The 22,030-nt window shown below is 37.5% G+C and overlaps 2 protein-coding genes across 6 annotated transcripts in view; one reads left to right on the top strand and one right to left on the bottom strand.

The window, feature by feature from the left end:
* The window catches only part of LOC132155870 (kinesin-like protein KIFC3), a 43,680-nt gene extending 41,836 nt beyond the window's left edge, over positions 1–1,844 (top strand). The window contains exon 21 of the mRNA XM_059564615.1: positions 989–1,844. Within this exon, the coding sequence (XP_059420598.1) occupies positions 989–1,011 (23 nt within the window). The 3' untranslated portion in view covers positions 1,012–1,844. The remainder of the gene's footprint in view (positions 1–988) is intronic.
* Positions 1,845–2,204: 360 nt separating this feature from the next.
* LOC132155868 (Wilms tumor protein homolog) lies at positions 2,205–15,444 on the bottom strand. 5 transcript variants are annotated; one of them, XM_059564610.1, is made up of 9 exons: positions 14,635–15,442; positions 13,466–13,588; positions 12,505–12,586; positions 9,102–9,182; positions 6,157–6,262; positions 5,443–5,587; positions 3,619–3,708; positions 2,949–3,032; positions 2,205–2,814 (listed from the first exon to the last, which is right to left on the bottom strand). In XM_059564610.1, the coding sequence occupies exons 1-9, from the start codon at positions 15,011–15,013 to the stop codon at positions 2,693–2,695; spliced, it is 1,212 nt and encodes a 403-aa protein (XP_059420593.1). In that variant the 5' UTR covers positions 15,014–15,442; the 3' UTR covers positions 2,205–2,692. The 5 variants fall into 5 exon arrangements, with proteins under 5 accessions (XP_059420593.1, XP_059420592.1, XP_059420596.1 ...); XM_059564609.1 differs by having other exon boundaries at positions 2,940–3,032; positions 14,635–15,441; XM_059564613.1 differs by lacking the exon at positions 13,466–13,588 and having other exon boundaries at positions 14,635–15,444.
* Between the last annotated feature and the right edge of the window lie 6,586 nt (positions 15,445–22,030).

Genomic DNA, 22,030 nt, shown 5'->3' with positions numbered 1-22,030 from the left:
TAAAGGCAATAAAGCCACTTTTCCACTACCTCCGACAAAGTTTTTCAGTGGAGAGTAGTACAGGAGCTGCGTGGAAATTATTTAGAACTATTAGTGCGAGGTGAGAATCATTTTCCTACAAAAATATATAGAAATATTTCCATTCAATGTCAACATACAATGTTTGAATTATATAATTCTAACGTTCATGTTTGAAGAGGTCATTGAAGCTCACAAGTGACTGGTTTGGAATGATAATAATCAGACTTATACTTAATTTTAAGGTTAGCATGTTGCTAACGTTTCTGTTCACACCAACATGAATGGTCTGGATGTAATTTCAGTCAGATTTTCTCATGTGATTTTTGTTTTCAGACCAATGCAGTTTCACTCTCTGACAGTAGGTGGTGTTTAAGGGCCAGCAGAAATGCACACAAATACAAGAGTACATAGAAAGAGACTCTGTTCAGGATTCTTCCTCTGCTATTCACTGTTGCTTAGCAAAACCGCAGCTCTGAGCAAAACCCCAAATCTTATTGTTTGAACAGTTCTCTTTGCGATGCAGTGGAAAAGAGGATAGAATGCATCAATGTAAAAAAAAAAAAGTTGCAGTGACCTATGGGAATGTCTAAAAGGACACATTAACAGTAATTAATTCAAACAATGTTTAACACAGACTTAACACACTTAATATTCGTCTTGGTGTGAATGGCAATCTTATATTCTCTGTAAATGCTACATCTGAAGCTGCCTTTCAAATTTGGCCAAAACTGCCAGCATAATTAGGTTGTGTTTGTGTTGAAATGAACTACCATGCCTTACCATATCACCCACGGTGAAAATGGTGTGCGGAAGTTGTAGGAAGATAGTAAGATAGTAAGTGAAATCTAAATGGATGATGATGATGACTCTCTATTGTGTGGTTTCCATAGCAACAACATGCTTTCTAAGTCCAAGAAAAACTTCATGAATTAGTCATCAATGCGCAAACTTATTTTTTCATTTATAGGACGAACGAAGTTGACGGCGTGAGGAAAACATCTTGACCAATCAGCTCCTTTCTTGATTGAACCAATGGAAGACCTTGATTGCTGCAGGGGAGGAGCTTAACCGGCAAATCAGGGTTGATGTTGTGAACTATGATGGCTAAAGTGATGTTCCTTTTGATTGGAGACACTTAATGATGTAATTTTACAGTGACGATACGTGATTGAAACTGATCAACTCTCCCGCTGACCTCTCGACAACACCTGCTGCCTCAGGACGAGAAGATACTTCTGTTATGGCAAAGTATTTCTGGGCAATAACGCACTTTAGTCTAGTCTAGGCTGTCATTTGTAATGTTAATATTATGTAAATGCCGTTGGTTGCTAGAAGCTTGAATGTACGTATATGTATATATTCATGTGTCTGAGCAAGATTTTAATTTTTAGTCTTGATCTTGAAGAGATCTTTTTTTTTTTTCTGCAAGAACAAGTGAAAATTTCACACCCCATAAGCTTTGAACAATTCTGTGTTTCACAGATGCAATATGAAATACTGCAAATGTTTAAATCTCAGTAGCATTTTGCGTTTTTGTAAATAGAAACTGAAGGCCGTTGAAAGCCGGACTGTCTTCCTGATCGATGCATGCATTCAGTGCTCAGTTTTTGTGAAGTGCAGTCAAACCATGACGGTATACAGTGTTTGCTCAACAGGACGAGGACTAGATCTGTATATAGAGGTGCATTTTCGTGACCCCACTCTACTAACACTCATCTGGAACTGTTTCTGGGGGCTTGCTTGCTTGCTTGTATTTACATTGGCGTAGGTTTGTATGCAGTTTTGTTTTTGTACACTGTTTTTAATAAATGCTCCAAACCAAACTTTGGGAGAATTTATTCAAAATGTACTTTTTTTGCTCATTTCAAATTTGTTCGTTTAGTGAAAAACATCCATAAGATAGATCAGAGTATAGATTCACATTGAACATCTATTGGACGATTTATGGTCTTTATCTCTTTTCTAGTAAGGTGTTCATTTTTAACATGTATTTTTAATTCTTGGCTACAAGGATAATGAGTCTTACTGATTAACAATTTCATACAATTTGCCTGTTTTGATGCATCTATGGCATGTATATATGCAACTTATATAATATATGCACTCGTGTGTGTGTGTGTGTGTATGTGTGTATATATATATATATATATATATATTTATATTATATGCGTGTATAAAATACATTTTCTGAGAGTTTATAATGTAATTTATTATAAAAGGTATTTTAAGAAATACTGTCAGTTGACAATCATATATACAAAGGCATCACAGTGCATCTTATTTTTACTTTTGCTATTTCTCAAGCATCCACAATTTATTTTCCAAAAGAGTGGCCCAGCACATCATGCCATTTATAAAAAATAAAAAAGTATACCCAGTGCAATCAACTGTCCATATATGTGAAAAATGACTATTACGAATGGAAGCACAAATCTTATTAACAAAATGAGATGATCCAGACACATTCTTCAGTAAATGGCAGTGTTCCACGTCAAATACAATAAAACTAACTTTATATTTGCATTCAGCACCATTTAGTTCTCACATGGACGCTGTTATAATGTAGTAAATTTGCATTGTGCTGTGACTTCATGTTATCAGTTTCAGCGACTGCCAGGTCTTGGCTGATGAGAGTGTCTCAGCATCTGTGTGTGTGTTTATATACAGAGTCTCAAACAGCAGACTGGAGTTTGCTCACGTTTCTCTGATGCATACTGTGATGTCTGACCAGCTCATCTGAGCGGGCGAACTTCTTCTGACAGCTGGGCCAGCGGCACGTGAACGGCTTCTCACCTGACAACCACAAGAGACGAAACACAGCAACACAGTTTACTGATGTGCTCTAATCAAATCAGAGTATATGCAACAAATGGAAACAAATGGTTTTGGAGAAATCTGGAAAAAAAAGGCTTACGCACTTGTTTTACCTGTATGAGTCCGAGTGTGAGTCTTAAGATGGTCCGAGCGTGAAAACTTTCTCTGACACGTCTCACACTGAAAGGGTTTGACACCTACAGGAGCAAAGCAGGAGACAGAGAGACCACTGAGGTGGGCTTATCATACTTTATACAAGTGATGGAGTGATGACAGCTGGAACTAGTGGGTGGGGCAATCTCAATCTAAAGCATCTAAATGGACAAAAGTTTGGCTACGCCCCTAAGTGTAAGATGAGTCACCATCATTTTTGAAAAAAGACTGAATCTTGCATTCTAATAGCTTTTACTGCTAAATGCTAAAAGTGTACGTAAAGAGAGTAAACTAAGCTTCCAAAAGGTTTTTTTTTTGTTGTTGTTTGTTTGCTTTGCAGTGATGTCATTGAAGAACCATTGTTACTTTCCCAAAGAACCTTTTATTGAACAGCAGTTCTTAAAAGAAACTTTTTTTTTTTTTGGAGTCATTTTTGGAGTTTATCATTTTAATAATATTTTTTAAAAAAAATCCACAAAAAGGATTCCACATTTTGTGAAATTTAAAAGTTTCCATAGATGTAAAAGGTTCTTCATGGGACCATCACTGCCAATGAAGAACCCTTATTGTTACAAGTGTATCATGTTAATGAGCAGTATTGCTGTTTTGAAGAGCAGAGCCGTGTCTAACCTGTGTGTCTGCGCTGGTGTCTCTTGAGCTGGTCAGATCTGGAAAACCTGCGGCCGCAGCCTGTGTAGTCACACTGATAGGGCTTCTCACCTGCACACAGAGAAACATCAGTGTGTGTGAACGGGACTGTAGTCTCTGCCATTAACATGACACAAGGGGGCGCCGTCTGAATTGAGCATTCATAGTGTCATAAATCATGCATGTATCTGTTAAACTGTACATGCCATGAGGTCACAAATTACTCACTCCAGATGTTTCTTAGTCATTTTTGTGATTCTTGTGCAACTCAGAGGAGGCTCTTACAAATAATTCACTATAGTAACATTACACCAAAATACAGATACTCCACCAGTGTCGTCAAAAGAAATTAATCAAAAATGACAGTTTGAAGATCCCATATTGATCTATTACTGTTTTACTGTAGTATTATAATCATGTTTCTCTGTGATAAAGATCAACTTAATTTTATATTTAAATTTTTTCATTTAGCACACGTTTTTATCCAAAGCAATGTACAATATCCAGTTTCTGTCATATAATTAGCTCTGGACGATAAAAATGTATATTATGATATATTTCTTAATTTCTGATGATACGATATCATTCTAATATCGATATGAACAATATTTTAAAAAGCATCAGAAAAACTGTCAAGAAGGCCCACAACGAATGTCTTTACCTACAAACTTCGGAAACCTCCTCCTATAAAACGGTATAGTATAATATATAATAAAACTATAGCATAAGCTGATTATTCTTACAGATTGAAACTAAAGTGCTTTAGCCAGGATAAAGAATAGGAAAAGTGTTCAGAGGAGAAAACAGAAAAACGAGTGAGCCACAACAAAAACACACGTTACTGCCACAAATAAATCAATGCATGGGAAACACTGGTAATCTATTCTGAAATATCAGAAATGTGTTTAAAAAAATCATATCAACATTATTGAGAAAAAAAAAAAAACAATTTATATTGATAACTGAATTATTGTCTAGCCCAAAGTATAATTAATTCTAATATTAACAATAATAGAAATAGATCAGTTTCTGTAAACACTTCACAATCAATTCCCATTAGTTACTGACATGAAGTTCCTAATGTAGGAGGCTAATCATTTATTCCTGTCAATCATCATTACGAGCCAATATAAGCAGCAGCAGCACTCACTGTACTGTCCCAGCATCAATTCTTCCCGAATCCCTCCACCCATCTCCTCTGTTTCTCTTATTCTGTGTAGTACCACAATGGTGGTGTTGAACCCATTTTCCAAATGTTTTCCAAATAATAATAATAATCCTCCCATAAAGACTTATGTTTACTGTAAAGTATCTTCTTCAGGGAGTGGCTTAGACAGTACAGTCATGTTGCTATTGTAATGCCTCCTAAATGACCCCATGTTTACTTTTAGAGGAGTGTGTGTGTGTGTGTGTGTGTGTGTGTGTGTGTGTGTGTGTGTGTGTGTGTGTGTGTGTTGATTCATGGTTGTGAATAACGTTTGTTATCAGACTCAATCTGTCACTAGAATAAAGTCAGACATTCCTGAGAATCCTGGAATTCTAATATCCAGGGACATCTCATGTGTTTTTGTTTGTGGACCTGATCTGTTTTTGAGCTATGGACAAATTTTCACCTCTTCTAATTTAATTCCTTGCCATCGATTTCTCTTATTGGAGGTCTGAAAAAATACAATCACCTATGAATTATGACTTTGTTATGAGTATTGCATAACACTGTAAATCTCACCTGCTGTTCTTTTAAAGAGAAAAAAAGATGTCAATCTAGACCGTGAAAACGGTTTGGATTGTTTGTGGTTGGCATCTCACCTGTGTGTTTCCTGCCGTGCATCTGCAGGTGGGACAGTTTGAAGTATCTCTTACTGCAGCCGGGGTAAGAACACACGAAAGGCCGTTTCTCACTGCTCTCTGATGATTTAATGGAGGGAGTGATGCCTGGTACACTCCGCACATCCTGGAGGGGGAAAAAAGGGAATAATTGCCAATCAACAAACTCTATTTGCCAATTCTCCTGCACTTCTGAGCCTTTGTTTGTTTTAACTTCTGCATTACCAAACCCTGGATGAGTTGTGCATCTGAACAAACCCTCTTATCTTGTGGTCTGTTAAATATCAATTTAGCTTTTAAAAGCCTTTAGAGGAAAGCTTTAAACTAATGTTATAAACATACATACATGAACACTATTCTCTGGACAGTATCAGCTTTCTCAAGCTCTGATGGATGTTGATTCAGGCCCAACACACTACAGACTGAAGTAAAGTCAGTCTTATACACCTCACCTGCTCAAGACTTGTACGCATATAAAGCTCTTTTGTCATGCTCTATACACACACAAACACACACACACACACACACACACACACACACACATACATACATACAAACACATAGTGTTTATTATAAGTAATAAAAACTACCAGTGCACTTTATGGTTATATTATTGTGAGAATCCAATCTGTGTGTGTACAGGTAGAAATGATATGTCTCTCTGTGTTGGAGTATGTGTGTTTTGCGATCACCCACCTGCACTCCTCTGAACAGACCATGTGTGTGTATGTGATACTGAGTGCTGCATCTGTAGACCAGCGGAGCTCCTGCAGACGCTTCTGCCTCGTAACCGCCACTGTGACTGGACACAAATCCAAAGACAGAGAGCAGTTACACCTCACAGAGCAGAGAGACAGTACGACATGTATAACCAATACGATTCTCAGAAAAGACAGATTTGAACTTGTGTCAATAGCTCAGCTAAATATGCTTTTCCTCCTTATTAAAGGGTTTGTTCACCCAATAATCAAAATTATGTAATTAATAACTCACTCTCATGTCGTTCCAAACCCGTGAGACCTCCTTTTATCTTCGGAACACAGTTTAAGATATTTTAGATTTAGTCCGAGAGCTCTCAGTCCCTCAACTGAAACTGTGTGTACAGTATACTGTCTGTGTCCAGAAAGGTAAGAAAAACATCATCAAAGTAGTCCATGTGACATCAGAGGGTCAGTTAGAATTTGTTGAAGCATTGAAAATACATTTTGGTCCAAAAATAGCAAAAACTACGACTTTATTCAGCATTGTCTTCTCTTCCGTGTCTGTTGTGAGAGAGAGTTCAAAACACAACAGTTTAGTGATATCCGGTTCGCGAACGAATCATTCGATGTAACCGGATCTTCTTAAACCAGTTCACCAAATCGAACTAAATCGTTTAAAACGGTTCGCGTCTCCAATAAGCATTAATCCACAAATGACTTAAGCTGTTAACTTTTTTAATGTGGCTGACACTCCCTCTGAGTTAAAACAAACCAATATCCCGGAGTAATTCATTTACTCAAACAGTACACTGACTGAACTGCTGTGAAGAGAGAACTGAAGATGAACACCGAGCCAAGCCAGATAACGAACAAAAGACTGACTCGATCTCGAGTCAAGAACCGTTTCTGTCAGACGCGTCTGATTCGAGAACCGAGTAGCTGATGATACTGCGCATGTGTGATTCAGCGTGAAGCAGACTGACACACAGAGCGTCTGAACCGAACTGATTCTTTTGGTGATTGATTCTGAACTGATTCTGTGCTAGTGTTATGAGAGCAGGTAAACCGAAGGCTGGAATCAAGGGCAATCATCACAAATGAAGTCATTAGGTCGAGTGCAAAATAATCGGTCAACCGTTTTCTTCAACCGGTTTATTGAATCGAACTAGAGTCAGTCTTTTGTTCGTTATCTGGCTTGGCTCGGTGTTCATCTTCAGTTCTCTCTTCACATCAGTTCAGTCAGTGTACTGTTTGAGTAAATGAATTACTCCGGGATATTGGTTTGTTTGAACTCAGAGGGAGTGTCAGCCACATTAAAAAAAGTTAACAGCTTAAGTCATTTGTGGATTAATGCTTATTGAAGACGTGAACTGTTTTAAACGATTCAGTTCGATTTGGTGAACTGGTTCAAGAAGATCCGGTTACATCGAATGATTCGTTCGCGAACCGGATATCACTAAACTTCAGTGTTTTGAACTCTCTCACAACAGACACGGAAGAGAAGACAATGATGAATAAAGTCGTAGTTTTTGCTATTTTTGGACCAAAATGTATTTTCAATGCTTCAAAAAATTCTAACTGACCCTCTGATGTCACATGGACTACTTTGATGATGTTTTTCTTACCTTTCTGGACATGGACAGTATACTGTACACACAGTTTCAATGAAGGGACTGAGAGCTCTCGGACTAAATCTGAAATATCTTAAACTGTGTTCAGAAGATAAACAGAGGTCTCACGGGTTTGGAACGACATGAGGGTGAGTTATTAATCGCATAATTTTGATTATTGGGTGAACTAACCCTTTAGCAAAAGGATGGTGCTATATCCAAAAAGAACTGTAAAAATGCTGTCATAAATGATAGTCTGGAGGTGGATTTGTAGTGTGGGCAGTAACAGATGAAGAGCTGAAGCCCTGTAAAGCTTTTTCTTTGTCCGACTCAAGACTACACAATCAGCCATTGCTGGGCCAGTCATCCCACAGCCCAACCATTCATCCGTTCAGTAGATAAACACCCTGTTGTCATGGCATTGGGGGTGAGGAAGGGGGATACCAAATCTTTGATCTGGACAGCTGGCATAAATATTCTGTCCAGCGTCCCAGTCACCTACTCATCTATCTATAGACAAGCACACATTCACTCAATCGCTCAAAAACAACACAAACTTCCCACAGTGCTTTGGGGGCGTTCCCCTCTGCCCTTCAGCTAGTCTACATCGTTCTGTCTCTCTCTCACACACAAAATCATGCTACCCTGGGCTGCCCCTTCAACACATCCAAGGTCACACACTCTATCTGGGTTGGACTGCTTGACTGAGCAGGATCCATTCCTATCTCATCTGCTGTCACCACAGCATGATTCATTCTCCTACTTCAGTCTGTACTTTTGTTTCAAAGTGCAGTACAACATCAGAGGACAGTGAGGTCTTTCTTCAAAACAGATGCTAATTAGAATAGGGAACAGGACGGCAGAGAAGACGAAAAGAAGATGAGAAGAGAGGTGAGGAGGATGTAAAAAATAACTTGAAAGGAAAGGAAAGTTTAATAAAGGACAGGACAGGACAGGACAGCACAGGGCTGGACAGTAATGGGACATGACGGGACAGCACGGGACAGGACGGGACATCACAGGACAGGTCGGGACAGAACAGGACAGGACGGGACAGCATGGGACAGCACAGGACAGGAAGGGACAGCACAGGATGGGACAGGACAGGACAGCACAGGCCAGGACAGGAAGGGAAGGGACAGCACAGGATGGGACAGGACAGGACAGCACAGGATGGCACAGGACAGGAAGGGACAGCACAGGATGGGACAGGACAGGACAGCACGGGACAGCACAGGACAGGACGGGACGGGAAAGGAAAGGAAAGGAATTCAAATGATTTGAAATTATTTTTAAAAACACAGGTGTTGATATGAGACCCAGTCTGTACCTCTTTATGCTGGGTGTAAGCGAGCTGACAGGATTCCAGGTAACACATTCCAACTGAGACGCCATTTGGTAGAGATTATCACTGCCAGGACAGAAGAGATAAATCACAGTCATGTGACCTCACTTTCACTGCTCAGCTTATCAACAAGCACAAAAAAGGGGGGACACAACAAAAATAGGAAGGAAAAAAGCAAAAGACACAGAAAGAAATTTAGGATTTTGTTTTTAAGACAATATTTTTTTCATCAGTGTTATTTTCCTGGCTCCTAGGCTGATTAGAAGTGCAGACCTGTCTCTTTCTAATCATCACCAATGATTCAGAACTGGCACAGTGGAAACACACACATCGCTGTGTTTCACCACATGTTGTGAAGTGTTGCATCTCAACAAGATCTCACGTGGTCCTGGCTGGCAAGTCGAGTGCCTGGCACAGTCACGTAATAATGTGATGTCACAGAGATTTCTGGGTATTGTGGGAAGGATTTGGGGAAATGATTTTGACTCATATGCTGTCTGTCCCTTTTCTGTGGGCTGAAGTAGCAGTTTTGGAAGGTCAGACAGTTTCCTTGAGATACAAAATGTATCAACTTATTCACTATTGTTTATTATTATTTAATAATAATAACGATGATCAAATAATAATTAAAATTGTTTAGTTAGTTAATAATTTATAGTTAAATAATATAATATAATATAATATAATATAATATAATATAATATAATATAATATAATATAATATAATATAATATAATATAATATAATATAATATAATATAATATAATAATCTGAAAATAAAGAAGTCATGGTGGTGTTTCATTATTACTTTATGTTTGGTTGCCACATTGCTTCCCAATAAATTGATTTCCATTACAGCTCATACCAGTGTTTCAAAATGCATAAGAGAGTTTCTAGGCCAAACAGTGATGAAAAATAAGGTGGAATTTCCCTTTTCGCTCCCTTATAATCTCACTTTACTGGCAAGAAATTGAGGTTTGTGAGATCACCGGAACACACTACAAAAGTACCAGCTTGATTCAAGTGAGTGTGTGTGTTTGAATATTTTCCGAAGGATCATGTGACACTAAAGACTGGAGTTATGTTGAAGAAAATTCAGCTTTGATCACAGAAATAAATGACATTTGAACATATATTCAAATAGAAAACGTTTTTTTTTTCAATTGTAATAATATTTCAAAATATTAGACTTTTGAAAACTAGTTTTTTAAATGGTAGTGTCAATTGTTATATACTGATATTCTGATTTCCTCTGCTCTCCTTATAATAAAGTTAATCTTTTGAATACATAACTCTTTCTCTCCATCCTTTCCTGTCTCTGGGGAGGGCCAGGCAGAGAAGGGAAGAGGAATTTGGAGGAAACGGGCAGTACATCATTGTGAGTGTATTTTGGCCTGCTGAGAGCTGCTGTGCCGTTCTTAACCTTTGTGCAGACAGCAAGACGCACTGCAGACTTACTCAGGATTTTACTGAGCCATCCAGACTGGGCCTCACTGACGCTCAATTTCAGTCACTCAGAAAACGGAGGGGGCTGACACAAATCGGCAATATACATATTTTACTTCTTACACTAACTAATGTGCCTTTGTTGAAAGAATGATCTGTGATCAATACAAGTTCTGCTCTACCAACAGCATATATACTGTATGACTTGCTGTCAATTACCACAGAAAAGAAACTGTAAAAACTGCAAAAAAATATTTTTTTGTATGACACATGGTGGAGATCTATGGGGCAAATTATTGCACGGGAATACAAACATGCTGTGTGACAATTTAACAATTATTTCAAAATAATATCAGAAACTATCTGAATAGTTTTAGCATGTTAGTGTATCGGTTTTGGGCTGCTGCTGAGCAAGTATGGACTTTCTGCGAATAAATACACAACTGTGAGCATGTAAGATATGCTGCTGCTGCATGAATAGACACTCGTAATTACCGTAGCAGATCTAGACAGGTGGCACTGGAGGAAGTGGAGGTTTTTAGAGCACAAAAAGTTAATTATTTAAATGATAGCAAATGATGGTCCTCATAGCAGATTGCATGTAAAGGACCAACTAAGGCATGAAGATGTGAACAATGTGAATAAATTTGACTTGATTTGACATGTTAGACTAAACCATCTAAAGTGGCTAAACTAGATATATGTGTTAACATGGCACTAATTTGCATTGTTGTGTACTGTTAATATATATCCAACTTACTATACTGTATAAGGTTAACATATATCCAAGTTTTAAACATCTGTCATGACCAAAGAAAACCAGTACAACATTTGTGTTTCATATGACATGAGAAAGGGAAATGATGTTTGTTACGCAAAAAAATAAAAAAAATAAAAAGAACTATATCCTCCTAACAATAAAACAATAATTTAGATCGTTGTTCTTAATTTTTTATTTATTATTTATTTTTTGACTCGATGCAAGACTGCCATTGTCCACAATAACATTTGAAGTCCGCATGACCTTTCTTTCTTTTACCCACTATTTCTACACTATAAAATATTTTAGAGCTTGGCATAACTACAAAAATGTATAACATGGCCATGCAGTTATAATATGTAAAACAATTTGCATGATCAATGGGAATTCTGGTTCTTCAAAGGCAAAAACATTTGTTGAAGGGGGAATTGGAATAAAAAATTAATTTAAAAAAATAGATTTTTAGTAGACTATATTAAAGGAGTCATGCAACGGAAAACCAAATTGTCCTTGACATTTTCGTATAATCGCATTTGAGAAATTACGCATCTAAGAAATTACTCTACAATAAAATCACTTGCATCTCTGAAAGAGGCAACATTCCTTGAATTGCGTGTTCATGACAGGGAGTGAAAATTACGACAGAAAATGATCTTCTTTACAAATATTTTGATGCAAAAAACTTCATACGCTTTACCACTAGAAACATAAAATTCCATGACCCATCTAAAGCCTGTTTGTCTTATTTTAAATAATTCTGAGCAACCCCTTGGAAGCTTTCTGAGACCCCCTGGTTGAGGACCACAGATTTAGACAATATACAAAATTTCTGCTTTTGTACCCTCCAGAATGCCTTTGAGATTTCTGCATGTTTTTGCAGACTGAGGGTCAAGCAGAAATTGTTTTCTGTGGCACGTCTGAGAAGCTATCATTAGATAATATCCAGGAATATCCCTTTATTTCAACAGTTACATAAACAATTCGGCATATTTTTGTAACTTCTTGTAATTCGTGGCTGCTGCCTCTATGATGCAATTTACTGCACTTTTATTGTTATTATTTCATGCATGATGAATCACACCTTGGGAGTGGAAAGTAAAGTTTCAAAACTCCTAATTAGGAAATCATGTAATGCTTAATTACGTCTCTTATTACACTAACTATCAACGGTAAAGAAGGTACCTGTTGAAGCTATTTCTCAAAAGACTGTCCGGAGGACTGTGGCACCCGTAGACAGCCTGTGGGACGGAGTACTGCTGCTCACCTGCATATTCACGAAATCAAAGCACATATTACAACACTCAGAGAGCATGTATATCAGCAATATCTGAAAGAAAGTCCTCTTCATAGACCTCATACTTCAGTTTTCCTGTTTAGAAGTGAAACAAAGCGTTTTACAGCAGAGCTAACAGAGAGTGCGGCCTCATCTTTACTGCGGTTATCCAAACAGCGCAGGCTTCCCTGCAACCATAAAGAAGTCAGCAGAGTTTCTGAGAGCACTCTGTTCATTTCTCAAGGAATCGGTCCCTCGGCAGCACTAAACATTCTTCTCCACATCCACAATTCTGCTTCCTCCTCTCAGCTGCCCGAAAAAGAGTGGCGATCATTTATGCCAATGTAATTTATGCTTAATGAACTTAAAAACTGTTGCATACAGTGTTTTGAGTGTTTGAGGAAGGAGACAGAGAAGGGGAAAAAATAGAGGAAAAAATTCTGATTATTTACTGCCCTAACATTAAAACTCCATCTGACACTTAACCTGGAGATGATCCTTGCGGATGCAGTGATCTCCAGATATCTTTTTGTCTTATTTGTCATACTATACTTAAATTCACTCACAAATTCACTCTGTCTTGCAGAGCCCTTCTGAAAAAGAAGTACACTTTAGCATACTTTAAATATAAGATCTTATACTTTAAAAGAATACATAGACACTTTTCGGATATCTAATTGCATGCAATTTGCAACTGAATAAAAATTCAGTGCAATTAGCTGAATGTAAGAGTGATTGTTTTGACTCACCAAATCCATTTTAACATGCAATTATTTCTATTGTCATAAGGAATATGGTTCAAATGTACTGACGATTGTACTGACAATCATTTATTTTAAACTGAAGTACACTTTAATATAATTTCCTTACCCAAGCTGCTTTGGGAGGACATTGGGTCCTCGTGTTTGAAGGTATCATTGGGGAACGGTGGAGTGTGGTGAGCAGGTGTGTGTCCGTAACTGGGAGCTCCATCTAATGCTACTGTACCATAACCTGAGAGAAAGAGACAAAGAAAAATTAATAAGTGTGTTTGTTCTCAGTGAAATCCAAATTTTTTCCAGCTGACTCCATTATTCCTATTGAAGAAGCCAATTGTTCATTGATTACAAGTGTTAAAAATTACAAAAGAATTCTAACTAATGCAAGTAATCATCTGAAAAGGACTTTTCTATAAAGATAGAAAAGGTTCCACTTATACTCCTGACAAAATGTATTAAATACACATCTCTCTCCAACACACTTATAATTCATCTGGTGCGTAAACCCACTTGAGACCAATAAGCTTTTCCAATGAATCAATTTGTCGTCGTGACTTCTCCTAAAGTTCATCTAATGATAAATTACAGAAGTAGATGTGGGAATCTTTGTAACACATCAGACATTTGTATTGTGAGCGCTCAGATTTAAAGGAGAGAAGCTCTTCAAGATGTTCACATAAGACACAAAGGAAAAAATGAATGCTAGATTGCAGAGACAGACATTGTGTGAGACTCATTCAGCACGCGCAATAATTGTCATAAAAACAATCAGGCAAAGGAGAGATCAAATGGAAGATCCAGGACGTGTATTAGTCTGACGCAGCAGATATAAAGCCTTTATGCAGAATGCGTTTCATTAAAGCAGCTAAAACTGAGCACAATGGAAAAATATAAATGTCAGCTGAATACTACGGTTTTGTATCTTTTACATTCAAATCAAAAAAGTGTTTGATTTTCCTTGATTTCCTTTTTATACTTTATTATATTTATAATAGAACATTAAAATCATTTTGAAAATACGTTTTCACTAACGTGTATGACATAAATATTTTATTTAATTCAAATGCATAATTCATTCACTTTTCAGAAGTAATATTTTGAGGGTGATAAGAGATCCTCTATAAGTAATTTGGTGTCAACAGCTCTGTAACTTGACAAACACACACCAGCTTAATGCAAAATCTCAAACATCTCTGAAGTTTCATGGTTTTTTTATGTTTTGACACCAACAGCAGAGACAAACAGATTGTGTGTCTCGTGACAGAGAGACGGCTGTCTCACCCTGGGTGCGCGGGGCAGGAGGGCTGTCCATGCAGCCTGGCAGATAAGGCCCGCTGGAGAACATCCTGCTCTGGCTGGACGGAGAATCAGCAAACGGACCATGCATCCCTGTGAGCTGCCCCGAGAAGTGCACGGTGAAGGCCCCCAAACCGCAGTGTGGATCCTCGTGAGGGTCTGTGGGTCCCCAGCCTGGCTCCTGTTTGATAAAGGAGTGGGAGGGAAGAGATCCATACGGGGAGGCAGGGTGAAAGTCCAGCATCGGTCCCCACTGCGGAGCTCCTCCGACGGGCAGGGAACAGTTTGCGTTCGGGATGGCTGGAAGCAGGGCGCTCAGGTCTCTGACGTCCGATCCCATCGGGCCACAAGGCTCTGTCAGCATTTAGGGGGATTTTCTTTGTTTGCGACACCCTTGAATATCTCCAGACTAGATTTCACGAAGAAGGTGTCCGGTCCAGCAGAATGTGCGTTTATCTGCTTCTGAGATGGAAACCACTGGTGAGGTGTTTGGAGCAATGCACTGGAGAGTTTGAGCAGAAGTAACTTCTCTTTTGTATATTTGTCTGGGTCTGTCAGCTCTGAAAACCACCCCACCATCTCCAGAGGAGGAGTCAGAGCTCGGGGTTGTGAAAAAAAATCACTTCTTCTGTACCTTACTCATCTTTTACTCCACTTCTGACTAAAGCCTGGACGTGTGTGTATGAATATGAGTGTGTGGGTGGGTGAGGCTGTTTGTGTGTTTAGTGAGCTTGAAACTTAATTGTGTAAATGATGTTCCTCAGATAACTTGTTTTGTTAATTACTCTAAATATACACTTAATTTCACTCAAATGTTTATTAAAGTTTTAAAGTTACACTTTTATAAATTGATGGTTCCATGAAGAATCTTTAACATCCATGGAAACTTTCCAATGCACAAAATATTCTTTTTAGTGGAAAAAGAAAAAAGTAAGATATAAGTTTCATATAAGAACTGTTCACTGAATGGTTCTTCTTCAGCATAGCGGCAAAGATTCCCTTTATGAAGCTTAATTTTTAAGAGCATATAATAAGCCCACTCGTTTCACCATTTGCTTTTCCCTTGGATCTCAAATATAAGTGCATTGTATGTTTAGAGTGTACTGAAATGAATGCAGATAAGGGTCTCCTCCAGCTGAAGTGTTGACTCTGTGTTCTCTGTGGGGAAGTATAAATGAGTGCTATCTTAGGGATTTGTGCTGTCAGAGTGAAGATTCAATTAAGCTGATGGATGTGCACTGGGATTGGGCAACACTGTTGTGAAATACCAGCACCGTCTGTTGCCTGTTTGAAAAAACAAGAAATGTCAATGAAAGGCAAAAGGGGATTTTTTTTTATTTTATTTTTATTTTTTAGTAAAAACCTGATGCTTCCTCTAATATGGCATTTGAACATTTAACTCATTTATGTATTAACACATACAAACTAGTCTTAATCAATTAAAAAAAAATTGAAAAAACAAAAAGAGACTTCTGCTCATAAAGGCTGCATTTATTTGATCAAAAATACAGCAGAAGACTGTACAATTGTTAAATATTATAATGGTTTAAAATAACTTTTTTCTATTTGAATATATTTTAAAATGTAATTTTATTTCTGTGATGCAGAGCTGAACTTTCAGCGTCATTACTCCAGTCTTCAGTGTCTCTATGATTCTTCAGAAATCATTCTAATATGATGATTTGCTGCTTCAGAAACATCTCTGATTACTATCAATGTTGAAAACAGTTTTGCTGTGTTATACTAAATCGTGATATATTTTTTCAGGATTGATGAATGAAGTTAGAAAAAGAACATCATTTATTTGAAATAGAAATCGTTTGTCACATTATATATGTCTTATAAATGTATCCCTTTTGATCCATTTAATGCACATTTATTGAATAAAAGTATTCATTTTGTAAAAAATATGTATCTTTTTGACTCTCAAACTTTTAATCTGCAGAGTATAGCCTATATATATATATATATATATATATATATATATATGTAGTTATCTGAGCCTGTTGTGAAGATAGCTAAACTGTAAAAGCTAGCAATGTTGTGAAATTTATTGTTCTCATTTTAGGCTTTCTCAGTTAAAGTATGTTTTTTTTACCTTGAAATATCAGTTTCAAAGTCATTCTGGTGGTTCACTGATTTCTAATAAGGCGCATGCGTGTTGTTTCTTTCCCTTGCTTCCCTCAAACGTCTGTTCCGGAAGTATGCAAGTTTTGGAAACGGGTGCAAAATTCAGCGAAAATTACGAATTGCTTTATAGCAGCAACAAATGCTAGTGTTCAGTGATCCGCAGGAATTGCTACAGTGAATTCTATTCAACTTAAATGTAGTCCTGCTGAAAAAAACAGCATATGCTGGTTAGGTATGTTTTGACGCTGGGATGCTGGCTTATGCTGGTCCTTTGCTGCTTTATGCTGGTCTTTTGCTGGTTTATGCTGGTCGTTTTGCATGTTTATGCTGGTTTATGCTGGTCTTTTGCTGCTTTATGCTGGTCTTTTGCTGCTTTATGCTGGTCTTTTGCTGGTTTATGCTGGTCGTTTTGCATGTTTATGCTTGTTTATGCTGGTCCTTTGCTGGTTTATGCTGGTCCTTTGCTGGTTTATGCTGGTCCTTTGCTGGTTTATGCTGGTCTTTTGCTGGTTTATGCTGGTCCTTTGCTGGTTTATGCTGGTCCTTTGCTGGTTTATGCTGGTCCTTTGCTGGTTTATGCTGGTCCTTTGCTGGTTTATGCTGGTCTTTTGCTGGTTTATGCTGGTCCTTTGCTGGTTTATGCTGGTCCTTTGCTGGTTTATGCTGGTCGTTTTGCATGTTTATGCTGGTTTATGCTGGTCCTTTGCTGGTTTATGCTGGTCCTTTGCTGGTTTATGCTGGTCCTTTGCTGGTTTATGCTGGTCCTTTGCTGGTTTATGCTGGTCTTTTGCTGGTTTATGCTGGTCCTTTGCTGGTTTATGCTGGTCTTTTGCTGGTTTATGCTGGTCCTTTGCAGAGGTGTCAAGTAACGAAAGTACAAATATTTAGTTACCTTACTTAAGTAGAAATTTTAGGTATCTATACTTTACGGGAGTAATTATTTTTCAGCCAACTTTTTACTTCTACTCCTTACATTTTCACACAATCATCTGTACTATACATATATGCGACTGAAACAGGTAGCCTAGTGCATCCCAAATTTTTCAACATTATAGTCATTATGGCCTATGGCCTTCAGAAAAATGTTTTTTTGAGGAGGTGGGGTAGTGCACAATAGGCCCCTGTGGAGCAGCCTAAGCTTTTGTTCTTAATGGCATTTTTTTTCCTTACATTACTTTTACTTTTATACTTTAAGTAGTTTTGAAACCAGTACTTTTATACTTTTACTTGAGTAAAAGGCTACTATTGATACTTCAACTTCTACAAAAGTCTTTTTAAACCCTAGTATCTATACTTCTACCTGAGTAATGAATGTGAATACTTTTGACACCAGTGGTCCTTTGCTGGTTTATGCTGTTATTTCAGCAGGGGAAGAGGCTCCAAAGTCTCAAAAATACACATGCTTTCAAGCCACCATTAAACCAAAACTAATTTATTTATGCTTGCGCTTTTTTTTTAAATTCATGTGCCCTTGTAATCTTTAATCAAAATAACCTCCCCTCCCTCTTGCAAAGACATGATGTCCTGTTCACTGATGAGGGCCTATATATTTTCTTCTTCAATAAGTCATTTCACAGGGATAGCTTATAGCCTACATCACAACAGAGAAGAAAGGAATCTCAACTTCCGTTTCACGCTGGCTTTATCACCACCACCACCTCCTGGAACCAATTACTCAGGATATGTCTCCATTTGGCTTAGGTTTAGTCCCAGTGAAGAGTCACACACAATGATGAGGATGATGATGATGGTCTTTTGAAGAAGGTTCAGTCCAGCAGCCACCTGAGCCATCATCCTTTCTTTACCTCTTCACCCATGGACATCTGGAGTGCTGGTCTGAAAATGTAAATAACGGTTTGACCTCTGCTTGCTAAGAACTGGAGGTGTATGAGTGAGACAGAGTCCAGCAGAGCTGATTCCTCAATCCATGCATCATCTGCTTTATAACAGCCAAATATATTGGGGGGATTCCTTCATTAAAACCAGATTCACTTTACATTTGTATACAAATCATTCAGCAATTCAGCAACCTTATCAAAGTTACATTGTGACGACTGGCCACCCATCCAGGTTGTTTATGAATTGAAGCTGAAATGATTATTATTATTTTTTTCATAACTGATTAACTTCGCAACATTGAGTCACTGAACTGTACTAAATTTAACTAAATTGAGTTGATTAATGATACTTTTTCTCTAGAGCTGTTTTATAGATAAATTGAATTTGAGTTGAGTTTAATAATTGATGAACTTTGAAACAATGACAGTGACTGAACTAAACTGAATCAAAGTGAAGTCATTTCATAATCTTTTATGAATTTAGCAGCACTCTTATTATCTCATTCATTTCTGTGAAGCTGCTTTGAAACAATCTGCATTGTATGAAGAGCTATATAAATAAATGTGACTTAATTTAATCACATGTTGAGGCTTACGACTAACGTTAGTTTGCCAGGGAATAAATACAGCTCTTATAAATCAGCTTAATAATATAACATTATTAATACAATTAGTCGTTGCTGTTGAGGATGTTTAAGCATTCTTTTGACAGACATAAACTTCCCCAGTCCTTGTATGACGCAAATATTTCGCTGATTCTTAAAAAACACAGAGAAGAAACTGACCCATCATCTTATCGACCCATATCTCTTTTGAACTCTGACCTTAAAATTTTTACTAAAATTCTGGCTAATAGATTAAATAACTGCATTGGGAAAATTATCCACCCTGACCAAACTGGTTTTATTCCTGGCCGTTTTTCTTTTTTTAACGTCAGGCGTTTAATGAATATATTATACACTAGATTTGAATCTAAGGCTAGTGTTGCAATTCTTGCCTTAGATGCAGAAAAGGCATTTGACCAAATTGAGTGGGATTATATTTTAGCTGTGATTAGAGAATTTAATATGGATGATGCTTCAGTTCTCACCAATTTAAACAAGTCATCACAATTCCAATTACACAGAGGCACTCGACAGGGCTGTCCTCTCTCACCTTTGCTTTTTGCAATTGCAATCGAACCTCTCGCCCTTGCAATTAAAAATAACCATTTAATTTCTCCCTTGAATTTAGGCCAAATCAACCATCATATTTCCCTTTACGCAGATGACATTATTCTGTATCTAAGCAATCCTGAACAGTCTATTCCACCCTTATTAATTCTGTTGGAAACATTTGGTAAACTCTCCGGTTACTCAGTGAATTGGCAAAAAAGTGAATTCTTGGCTGTGACTAACAATATCGATCCAATTTTTATGCATAGTCTACCTTTTAAAATAGCCATAAACAGTTTGAAATATCTCGGAGTTAATATACCTAGAAACCCTAAGGATATATATAAGCTTAATTATTTAACAATGATTGAAAACCTAAAGGACAATATAAAATGCTGGAGGACCTCACCACTATCAATGATTGGGCGTGTGAATGCTATTAAGATGGTGACGTTACCCAGATTCTTGTATCTTTTACAGAATTTGCCGATTTATTTACCCAAAAAGTTCTTCAAAACCTTAGATTCTATTGTGTTGCCTTTTGTCTGGGGCTTCAAAGCACATAGAATATCTAAATTACATGTGTGTAAGCCTAGGTCACTAGGGGGGTTGGGTTTGCCAAATTTTCAACATTACTACTGGGCTGCTAATTGTAGAGCCTTAACTTATTGGCAGGACCCGCGCCCCGACAGTCCCTCAATTGACATCCCTTCATGGCTTATGATTGAGCATGGTGCCTCAAATTCGTCACTCTCCTCATTACTTTTTGCTAACCCAGCGTCTTTTAAAGCTGCAGTAGGATCCCATTTTATGATTAATAACTCTCTTAGGATATGGCTTCAGATTAGTAAAGCATTTAAATTGCCAAATACCTCTTTTCTTGCTCCTGTCTGTCGTAACCATGCCTTTAAACCTTCACTATTAGACCCAGTGTTCTCAGGTTGGGCAAGAAAAGGAATCCTTACCTTGAGAGATTTATATATTGACAATAATTTTGCCACATTCACTCAACTAGCAGAGAAATATGACCTTCCTGCTTCACACTTCTTTAGATACCTACAAATTAGAAATTACGTTCGTTCCACTGTGCCAAATTTTGAAATATTATCAGCCGATAATGAATTATATAAATTGTTTACTGGCGTTCCCAACACTCCAAAGTTAGTTACAAAATTTGTTGACTTCTTCACAAGTCAGTTAGATTTTTCCACTATTCATCTGAAAAATGTTTGGGAAGAGGAACTAGATGTTCAGCTCTCTGAGGAGGACTGGGAAAAATGTCTTAAAAATATATACACCTGTTCTATTAATGCAAGGCACCAACTTATTCAGTATAAGGTGTTACACAGATTACATTACTCAAGGGTTAAACTTAATTCTTTCTATCCTACTATCTCCCCTCTCTGCAACAAATGTGAATCTGCGGAGGGCTCCCTTGGTCATCTTTTCTGGGCATGCCCAAAACTGGGTGAATTCTGGTCAGAAGTTTTTCAGTTTCTTTCTGAAGCTTATACCTGTGAGCTTCCCTTAGATCCTGCGACTGCCGTTCTTGGCTGGTCGGCCTCCTTGTGGCACCTTAATAATGCCACCCGATTGCCTATTCAGTATGGTTTGATTAGATTGCCAAAAAATCTATACTCTGCATGTGGAAGAAAAATTTGAAGCCACTATTCAAGATTTGGTTGTTAGAACTTTCCTCCACTCTGCATGTGGAAACACTGAGATATAATATTTCTGGAAATTTAGATAAATTTGAAGCCTCCTGGAGGCCTCTTTTCAACCACTTGTTAAAAATCAATAATGATGAGGCTATTTAAAATGTATTTCTATTCATTTATTTTTTTATTAGAATTTTATTGTCATTTCCGTTGACTTCTGTCTTCAATGTAAAGATACCTATGTATATCTCATGTGGTTCAGTTGTACAATCTCAGCCAAAATCTGTTCTGACCTTCCTTGCCTGTACCTGGTAATGTGGTTATCTGCAAACTTGAATCTAACTGAAGGAGTTTTTTTTTTTGTATGTGTAGTTGTGTTTGGTTCTGTCCTGTGGTTGTATTGTCTATTTGTTTGAAAATCTGAAAATGATACAATAAATATAATATATTAAAAAAAAAAAAAAAATACAATTAGTCATTTATTTTATTATTTGTTTTATAATTGTAATCAAGGATGTGCTATAATGTGAAAAAACGTGCCAGCAGAAGTGAAACTGTGACAATATTTACCATGTACTGTAATATGGCCTCCCCTATCTTA

Source organism: Carassius carassius, chromosome 13, assembly GCF_963082965.1.
Source record: "Carassius carassius chromosome 13, fCarCar2.1, whole genome shotgun sequence".
Classification (NCBI taxonomy): domain Eukaryota; kingdom Metazoa; phylum Chordata; class Actinopteri; order Cypriniformes; family Cyprinidae; genus Carassius; species Carassius carassius.
The sequence above is the reverse complement of the archived record's forward strand: the minus strand, read 5'-3'. Positions and strand labels throughout refer to the sequence as shown.